The sequence below is a fragment of the Chaetura pelagica genome, unplaced genomic scaffold, assembly GCF_000747805.2.
Source record: "Chaetura pelagica isolate M959 unplaced genomic scaffold, ChaPel_1.0 scaffold343, whole genome shotgun sequence".
Classification (NCBI taxonomy): Eukaryota; Metazoa; Chordata; class Aves; order Apodiformes; family Apodidae; genus Chaetura; species Chaetura pelagica.
Genome location: NW_009952873.1, coordinates 672,641 through 681,699, shown reverse-complemented (window position 1 = coordinate 681,699; position 9,059 = coordinate 672,641). Strand labels below are relative to the sequence as shown.

Sequence of the window (9,059 nt, the reverse complement as noted above, 5' to 3'; positions counted from 1 at the left end):
CAGCATCTCCACTAAGGTCCAAAAATAGTCTCTTGCAACAAGTCAGCATGCTTAAGGCTACAATATTTTCCCCATTATCATGGAATACCCTCACTTACTCACTGCTGTCTCCTGCCAGAGACCTTGCTCCCACCAGTCTGCTGGAGTTTATCCAGCTGACTACGCCTGTCGTGGGAAGAAACACTCCAGGCTCCAGCTTCAGTAGAGGAACACTAGTCTCTTCCACCACCTCGGCTGGATCTGGAAAGGGATGTTTCCACATGCTGTCAGCACCAATCCCTTAATGCTGCTGCTTCAGCTGGCCTATGCTGAATGCTGGTCAGCTAGAGAGCAAGCAAGCCCCCCAGGAACACCAAATGGCAGCACCACCCATTCCCAGTAAAGGAATGCCTGATCCACATGCAGTGCCAAGGGAAAGCTCTGTGATTCTGCCCCAAGACAGCTGCCTATCATAATAAACACCATAGCCATCTCTTGCTCTGCTCTTCTTTCCAAATTAAATAGGAAGAGAATTATCTCACCCCTCAAAAAAAAAAAACCACCAAACAAAAAGTGTCTTGAAGTCTTGTTCAAATAGAAACATGGGTTTTCTGGGCTAGTTCAAACACTAAGTCTAATTAATGGAACAGAAATTTAATAAATAGAGGAGAAGTTTATTTTCTAAATAATTCTAAATTTATTCATTACCCTAGTAAAAAAAAAGTTTGGATTACAAGTGTCTGAACAGTATAAAAGTACAAAACAGGCTCCATAGATTTCTAATACATTAACACAAAGTGCATGACTACATACAGTTCATTTTGCATCACTACCAGGAATGGAAGAGGTGGGAGGGAGTCAGGGAAGCAGTTGTTCGTTGAAATCTAGCAATAAATAAATAAATACAGAAGAGATGATCCATATCAGAGCACATCCTACCACCAATGCTGCAGCCGTAGGTGTTCAGAATTACTGATGCTGAAAATACAAATTAATATGAAAGCAGGTGTCTGCAAAAACAGCTAGGAATCTTGCTCAAGCCTTTGTTAGACATGACCAACCTAGTAAAGCCATTATACAAATAAGTACCCATTTTAACTATGGTTGGATGTGACGATCTTAAAAGTCTTTTCCAACCTAAATGATTCTATGTGGTTGCAGATCAAAGCAAGGTAGGGAGCTTTGTCCTCTCTTCAGAATCTCAAGAGAGTTTAGGAAAAGCAAAGGAAGACCAATGAAAGCTCTGAGCTGTAAGGCTGTGATAAATCAAAGCCCTGTTTCCCCTGATGTCCTCTCCAGAGGTTGGCTTACCCAACAGAAGGAGAGAAGAGAACTAAAAAAATAATTAAAGTGTTGAGGGTAAAGGCTCCTCTTAAAACCTGTTGTATCTTTCTCTACCTATATTTTTATTTGCTAAGCATTCCCATTTCAGGAAGTGAGATAACACAGAAATCCAGTCCTAAGCCCTACCCACAACAGCATTATGCAGATGAGTCTCACAAAAAGGAAAGCTTGTAGCAATCCATTGTAGAATATCCCAAAAGAGTAATAGTAAGAAAAATTCCACACACAACCCCCCACTCAAAAACAGAAACAAACAAAAAAAGCAGGATTCCCAACTTACTCAAATTAAACCTTCATAAAAGGAACATGAAGCAATTGGGAGCTAAAACTGCAGCACACTCTTCCAGGAAGCTGCTTCCACCCTACAGGCAAAGTGGAGTTTGAAGAAGTGTCACAATGGTTTGCACACCAGTTTGGAAATCTTTTGATCACGTATGCAAACAGAGCTGCCTTGATTCTGTACAGCACCATTCTCAACACAACTTTTCATATTCGGTATTCACAAAAGCATTGATCTGGCGGTTGTTTAAACAAACAAACAAACAAACAGAAAAAAACCAAAACCCAAACCCAGAGAAGCACTGCAGGGGAAGGGTTCCAAAACAGCAATCATGAATCCCAACCCTAGGCTGCAATTAAGATTATGTCCCTGAACCAGAACCTGATTTGTTTAGCAAAGGGTTTGGTTCTATGTCAGGCCCAAAGCCAGCAGGACGTCTGGTCTGTGGTCACATTTTAGCTGCACTAAGCCAACAGATAGAAGTTACCCAGTTCTGGCCATCAACTGCACCTCACTTGGGCATCAAGATGTTTTCTTGGTCCATCTCTCATCACTTGTCAGTTACTGCGTGAAGCCCAAGGTGTCTGCTTTTGGGCTAGAACAAAGTAGCCTCCCATTTTGCTATGTTCAATTCTTAGGTAAGTCTTCCTCCATAGCTATGGAGGAGAGCACTCCCACCCCTTCTGAAGATCACTGTATGTTGGGGGCCTTCTCAGGTAACTACCACTTGTAACAGCCACGTCTGCAGTTTACCAGTCTGTGTCACATAGGAGGGATGAAGTACTTGTTACATCAGTAGTATAGGGTGAGATCTCCACACCTTTAAAAATATATATATTTATTATATAACTAGAGGTGACTTGTAACATTTCTATGTATTAGTTAATCTCATTGACTCAAACATGTCTAAGAATGAAGTATTTTCTTGGGGATTTAAGGGACGTTACCAACCAACTTTAAAAAAAAAGGAAGCCTTACAACCACTGTTTCTTTCAATACAGAAACTTGAACTACATATACTTTAATATACAAAACCCCATCCTCATATTCACTTGTGAAGTGTGTGTGTGGGGGGGAAGATTAGACAACCTTGCAGCAGCATTCAGCTTTGCTAAGTGTTCCATAGCATCTTAAATATTATGTACAGTCTTTCTGAAAGGATACAAACTGGCTTCAGAGTTTGTGGAATTGTAGCAGTAAAACCCAAAACAGTTCTAGGGAATAGTCTTTTGGCAGCTTAGCAGGTGTCCAAAGTAAACAGTCACTTTTCTAGTATTTTTCCAGAGAAGAAGAGGATCTGTATAACCTTCTGCAGCTATCCAAGGAAGTCACCACTCCTCTTGGGTGGAGATTGCTGGAGATTGTGGTCCTTCTTGTTCTGGCTTTTCAGTGGCAGGTTTTTTATTGCTACAGCAAGGTTTGAAGAGATGAGTGTCTATGAGGACTTCACCAAAACGCCCTTTGTAAATAATTCCGCAGCAGACCTTTTGCCTGGAAGAAATAGCAGGGAGAGACACAGGTAGTTTGCGTGTTTAGAATATACCAAATGTACCAGTTTGAGCCAAGACACTACTCTTCTGAGTCTCCATCTCGGAGTACAGGAGGGAAAAGGATGCTCAGAAAGAGAAAACAAGCCTGTGTCTAAATCCACAACAACACTTTGCGGGGGGAGAGGAAGAAAAAGGTACCATCAAACTGATGCCGATATAAAACTAAGTCTCCAATTTTGCTTCCCAGAGAAGTTTCAGATACACAACCATCTGGGCCGAACTAGTCTTGACTACAATGCATGTACAAACACTGTTTGAGAGGAGGCAGCAAAGTCACAACAATTTCAACAGAGCAATTTGCTAAACAAGGGATTATTGTGTCACAACAGGCAATAAAAGACAATAAGCTTGTCAGCTCCCAGAAAACCTTGTGGTTTTCTTCCCACTATGGATTTTTTTTTTAAATGACTACCATAACAGGTCAACCAAATCAAACGCTATGTGTTGCTGGCAAGCTGAAAGCACTGTTGTACTTAGTAACACATAGTGAGTGTTTACAGAGCAGAGTTTTAAGGCAAGATAATTACAACAGTCAGGAATATTATCTGTTACTCCCCCAAACCATTTTCCAGCAACCGTATTAGTATTTAGGGAACTGGAGGGAGATAGGGGGAAATGTCTTAAACGAAGAAAAACTGATACTATGTAATAATACTCTGTGACTTAAATTACGTCCTTAAAAAATCAAATTCAGCAGCAGCAAATTTCTGAAGAAGCAGAATCAAATACTGTGTACATGAAATGAACTGCTATCTGCACAGACTGCAGGTTCTGCTGCTTTTTACCTTTTCCAATATGTAAGATCTAAAAAGGAGAAAACCGGTGTTCTGCTGGACCCAGCGTTCATCTCTGTGTCAGAGCCATCGTCAGACTGGTTACTGTAACAGGGTGACTGAGCTGGGGAGGCACTTGAAGTGGTGCTGTGGGCATCGGAATCTGAATGGGAAAGGATAAATGTAAGAATCACGAGATGTGTCCAACAACTTATGAAATGTTTCATGCCAATTGGGAACAGAGAGAGAGACTTTTTTTAATTAACAAGAAAAAACAACAACTACCCATTTGTCACTTGCCCCTGTCAATTTCATTACAGAAACCATCTGTCTGCATTTGGGGGACAGACTTCAGAACTAGAGGGGGTCCTTGTACACAAGAGACTGGAAAGCAGTTCAGGATCAGCTTTCAGTTCCTGGCTCTCAAACAGGCCACTGTGCGGGCCACACCTCAAAAAAGATCCTAATCCCACTTGGGCATCAATGGAAGGTCCTTGAAGATGGGGATCTGTGCTTCAGACCTAGTACATTCTTCTCTCACTGTAAATCTTCTTTCTTACCAACTCAGTTACAAAGTCTTGCAAAGCTCTTCTCATTAGTGCAATGGGTTAGACAGTATTGAGCTTTTGCTGGATGAAGACTATGAACTATGGACTTAGTGCAGACACAGACCTTAACAGAGGGTCTACTAGCCTACCTGTTAGTTATAATGTCTACCACCTACAGTAGACACAATCAGATTAAGTATAGCACATTGAATGAGGAGATAAAAGCTCTTTAGGTCAGGGACTTTACTCATTTATTTGGAGAGCTTTTCCTTCAGGCTAAGTAGGGTAATTGGAAGAGAGAGAAGACCAAGTCAGCAACAGTTAAGAAGCCAAAGGTCTGCTTTAGAGGAAAAACATAAAGTACCAAAATATATTTAGACCACAGCTGGCAGATAGCTTTGTTGGAAAGCTATGAATCCCAGTCTATTTGAAGACAGTAAGTGCTAGTGGAAAGAAATAACTGAGACCAACAGAAGGAGGTGTAAGAAGGAAACATGGTAGGGGAGGAATTCTAGGCTAAATAGAAAGCCTGGCTTGAAAACATGCATGGAGGAAAAACACCAAAGGCTGTATCAACAGAACAGTGCTTCCTGGGAATAAAAGAGCTGGAAATGGCCATCACACATTCAGAGTAGGGGGAAATCTCTTTCAACTTCAGTTTCAGTCAGGGCCTTGCTGAAGAAGTTAGTTCTTCATCCTTCTATCATTTAAGCATGGGACAAGCTACAACTGCCTGCACTTTCAAGTCAGGCTACTCAATCCCCCTCTCGCCGCTTTCCCATCTCCGTCTGGCAGCCCATGCTGCACACAAGCTCTTCCTCCTCATTCCACCCCCTCCCCACGCCCTCAGAGGATGAGAGGCTGTGAAAACAGGGAGTGCCCAAATGTATGAACGTACAATTGGAAGTAGATGGTAATTCAACTTGGACAGTTAACAGTAAGCTCTGTTAAGGGAAACCAAAGTTTATTGCCAAAGTCTCTTTGCATTCACTTACTGTGCCGCTTGAATTCCTTCTGCAATTTGCTGATTTGATTGCTCTTTATTCTGCTTCCAGACAGGGTCTTCATTTTCTTTGGTTTCAATGTTGTTTTAAGACTGGGTCCAGCCCTGGCATCTACCACCTAGAACACAGAAAATGCATCCGTAATACTTGTGCATCATGCCCAGTTACTGCCCTGGACAAGGTACTTGTGCTGACTTAGCTAAAGGTGCTCAAAACCAGTTTTGTTAAACCAAGGCAGTTCTGTGCACCAACATTCTGGTATTTCATTAAATCTGGTTTGTAAGAGGCTGAGTCGGTAGGGAAGTGTAGCAAACTAGTATAAAAACACATTCAGTTCAACTTTTGCCTTCCATTTAGTAGACAACAGTTGCTTAAGCCAATATGGGTTCAGTTAAGAGTGTCTGCCAAGAATTTGCCCTGGAGTTTTGTTTTGTTTTTTATTTTTAAATCATCAATTTAACTTCTGAATAAAGCTAGTGGTAGCAATAACCATAGTTCTGGCTCCCATTACCTAACCCAGGCTTCCTGAATAAAGATTATAACATTCACAAAGAATCCTGATCATCTTCCCAGCCCTAGGCCTAATCTGAATTAGATGTATCAAAACAGAATACAAGTGGGAATAGCTGCAAGATATTAGTCATTTTAATTATCTGACTAAATGACATTGATTTATGTGTTGCTTGAGCAAGTCACCCTGTTTGTTCGAAGTAATAGAAAAAAAAAACACCGTAAAAAAGTAATCAATTTTGGATAGAGGTCAAATTTTAAATGCTCTGAGTGTCATAAAAGAGACTTTTGGACAAAGTTCTGAGCTTGTGAATGCAAGGATTTACAAGGTAAGTTAGACTGTGACTCCATCCTGGGCTTGCATAATCACCATTTGCATGTAAGCCAAAGGAAAACAGGTAAGAGCCATGTAAAAGGCAACACTCCAGAAAGGATTTAGAGATGCTGAAGGTGGGGAGTCTGTGGTGGAAATATCAAAGCCCAAATGCTTGCCAGGACCTCCCCTCCCCAGGATGGACTAAAGAAGAAACTAGTTTGTTTTGGAGTGGAGAAGAAATAAGTTACTAACATGATTCCAGTTTTTTTTTGATCCTGCTGGCAATTTTTTCCATCTTTTCACCAAAAGGACACAGGCATTGCAAATATCTCCTGAGCGGGCCTCATGGAGCCTGGTAAGAAAAAAAACCAGAAGTCACACGACAACAGTTAATAAAAGCAAGATAACAGCAAGACACATTAAAATTGTCAGAAAATAAAGGGTTCTCAAGTTCTGTTTCTCAGGCATTGCAAATCACCTGGGGTGCACAAACACTGCCTTTTAAAGACCAGGTCTCACTTTCAGAAAGCCCCCTTCCATTTGGAAATCAGAAGTGTTTGAGGCAAATCTGCCTCCAGAGCAGCACTAAAAACAACAGTTTCATCACCTCCAATTGGCTTTGTTTTTCTTTAAAAACAAACAAACAAACCACAAAAAACTCCACAGTTCCAGTGGGTTGGTTGGTTTAACTGGAGAGGGAGGGAGGAGGAATAATCAATTCCTTGAATGTGCATTTGGGAACGGACCTCAGAGATCTGACAAAAGCTTATTCAGCTCTTAACTTTCTCACAGAGCTTCAAGGATGAGTAACAAATACCACGTAGCACACTCCTGCATAAGCATAGGATAAGGTTTCAAAAACAGCATTCACTGGAATGACAGCAATACTTGTTCCCTTTAATGAGCTTCCTTCAGAAAAAATTTCTACTGCTAATCAATGCTAAAAGAAATATAAAGGGGATACACTGTAGAATTTTTCAGCTATCTAAATGGGAAGACTTTGAGGCATTTATGGATGAATGAGGGCAGGCTCAGATAAGTCATTATATGCTGTGTTAAGGCTGCACTTTTACCTTGGAAAATTATTTCAGATAGCACTAGACCAAATGCCCTGGTATACTGCAAGCTTCTTTACTGTAGTTAACAACAAAAATAATCACAAAACTCAAGCAATGGGCCTTCACACAATCTTTCCACTGCCAAGGATAGTAGCCAAGAACTACGACAAGAAAAATCATAAGCACCAGATTTATGTACAAAAATCCATTGCAAATGCAAAGCACTATAAAGCTTTGGTTTTGTCCTTTCAACACTTGAAAGGAATGTTTCTAGCACAAGGGGAAGAGAGGGTAATACTTCTAAATATTACAAAGATTTGCATATATGAAGATAGGCGTTTGAGACAAGAGCAGCAATACTGGTATGTATATATAGTTTTTTGTGATGCATGAAATTTCTGCTCAGGCATAAGGTTTTGATGAGAGGTAATCCAACAAGACTGGAAAGAAAAGGAAGAAAATATCTGTTGACAACAGACTTTTTTCCAGGGGAAATAATTTTATGGGAAACTACAGTACAAACAGGACAAACTCTTACTGCCTCAGAAAAAAAAATAATCAAATAAACAAAGTAAAAATAATTAAAAGCTATCACAGAAGAATTTTACTGACAATTCAGGGACACAAATTTAGACAGAATTTCAAAGTGCTTAGGAAGTATTTCAAAATAGTTAAAAGGTTACAGCAGCTGGTACAAGAAATCATTGGTATTTACAGTTTTGCTTACCACTGCGTTCAAGTAACTATGAACAACATTACCTAACTGGAAATCTAATTACTTGATGCTCACTTTCCACCAGAATGGGAACAGTATCTCAAAATGCCCTATTTGCACAAAGGCTCCAACACCTGAAACAAGGTACTGAGCATAAACCCTACTGTAACTGCTAAATATTTACCCATCAAGTTTTGTTTAACATTCTTGACTATTCAGATCCACAGAAAACCTCCATGGACCTTGTGCTATTTACCACCTTGTGTGGGAATTTACACCCTTAAGGAACACGTGCAAAACACACAGTTTGAGAGGGGTCTGAATCACTGCACACACTGTGAGGAGGGAGAAGCACAAGCCTGACCCCTCACTGTTCTGAACTGTCGCAGCTCTCCATCGGCAGCAACAGCACACAAACAACCAAATTGTACCGTGCACAGCAGCAGAGGATCCAGCCTCTCCTGGCCTGGCCAGGAAAGTTGTGAGGAAGCTGATGTCAGCTTTTCCCCACCACCCACCTCTGCTAACCTAATCTATCAGACACTCAGAGCAAGAGGGACAGCACATAAAGTTCGTGGCCTGCAACACTATGACTGACCATGATGTTGACTAAAGAAAGAATCTTACCCAAAACAATTTTGGAAATCCTTTTCGTAACGTTTGCTGTCAGTGAAACGAGAACTGGAAGACTTAGCTCTGCAGATACAGCAGCCCTCTATACTCCGATACATCTTCGGTTTGTGAAAGCCAAACATCTTTTCCTCCCAGAGGTAGCCTGTGAAAACAAACAGGAATTGCGGTTACTTATCACTGTTAGATACAGAAAGAAAAACCTGGGCAATTCACAGGGCAACCCAAAAGTAAACGATAATTTAGGATGGGAAACTGCTAGATTAGGCCATAGCTCTATCCTGCACTGCCCCAGAATACATTCTTATTAAAAAAAATAATTAACAACTGCTGGAATATTAACCAATACCCA

General features: G+C 40.8%; 1 protein-coding gene across 1 annotated transcript; it reads right to left on the bottom strand.

The window, feature by feature from the left end:
* Nucleotides 1-2,303: 2,303 nt before the first annotated feature.
* Nucleotides 2,304-8,851, bottom strand: FAM60A (family with sequence similarity 60, member A). Its single transcript, XM_009995187.1, has 5 exons — nucleotides 8,705-8,851; nucleotides 6,557-6,656; nucleotides 5,470-5,596; nucleotides 3,939-4,089; nucleotides 2,304-3,094 (listed from the first exon to the last, which is right to left on the bottom strand). Exons 1-5 carry the CDS (start codon nucleotides 8,830-8,832, stop codon nucleotides 2,932-2,934), a joined length of 669 nt encoding a protein of 222 aa, XP_009993489.1. The 5' UTR covers nucleotides 8,833-8,851; the 3' UTR covers nucleotides 2,304-2,931.
* Between the last annotated feature and the right edge of the window lie 208 nt (nucleotides 8,852-9,059).

Excerpts from the sequence above, each read along its gene's own strand:
- FAM60A (XM_009995187.1), bottom strand. The coding sequence starts at position 8,832 with ATGTTTGGCTTTCACAAACCGAAGATGTATCGGAGTATAGAGGGCTGC. Across the intron at positions 5,597-6,556 it reads CAAAAAAAAACTGGAATCAT|GTGGTAGATGCCAGGGCTGG; the intron begins GTTAGTAACTTA and ends TCTGTGTTCTAG. Across the intron at positions 3,095-3,938 it reads GATCTTACATATTGGAAAAG|GCAAAAGGTCTGCTGCGGAA; the intron begins GTAAAAAGCAGC and ends TATTTCTTCCAG.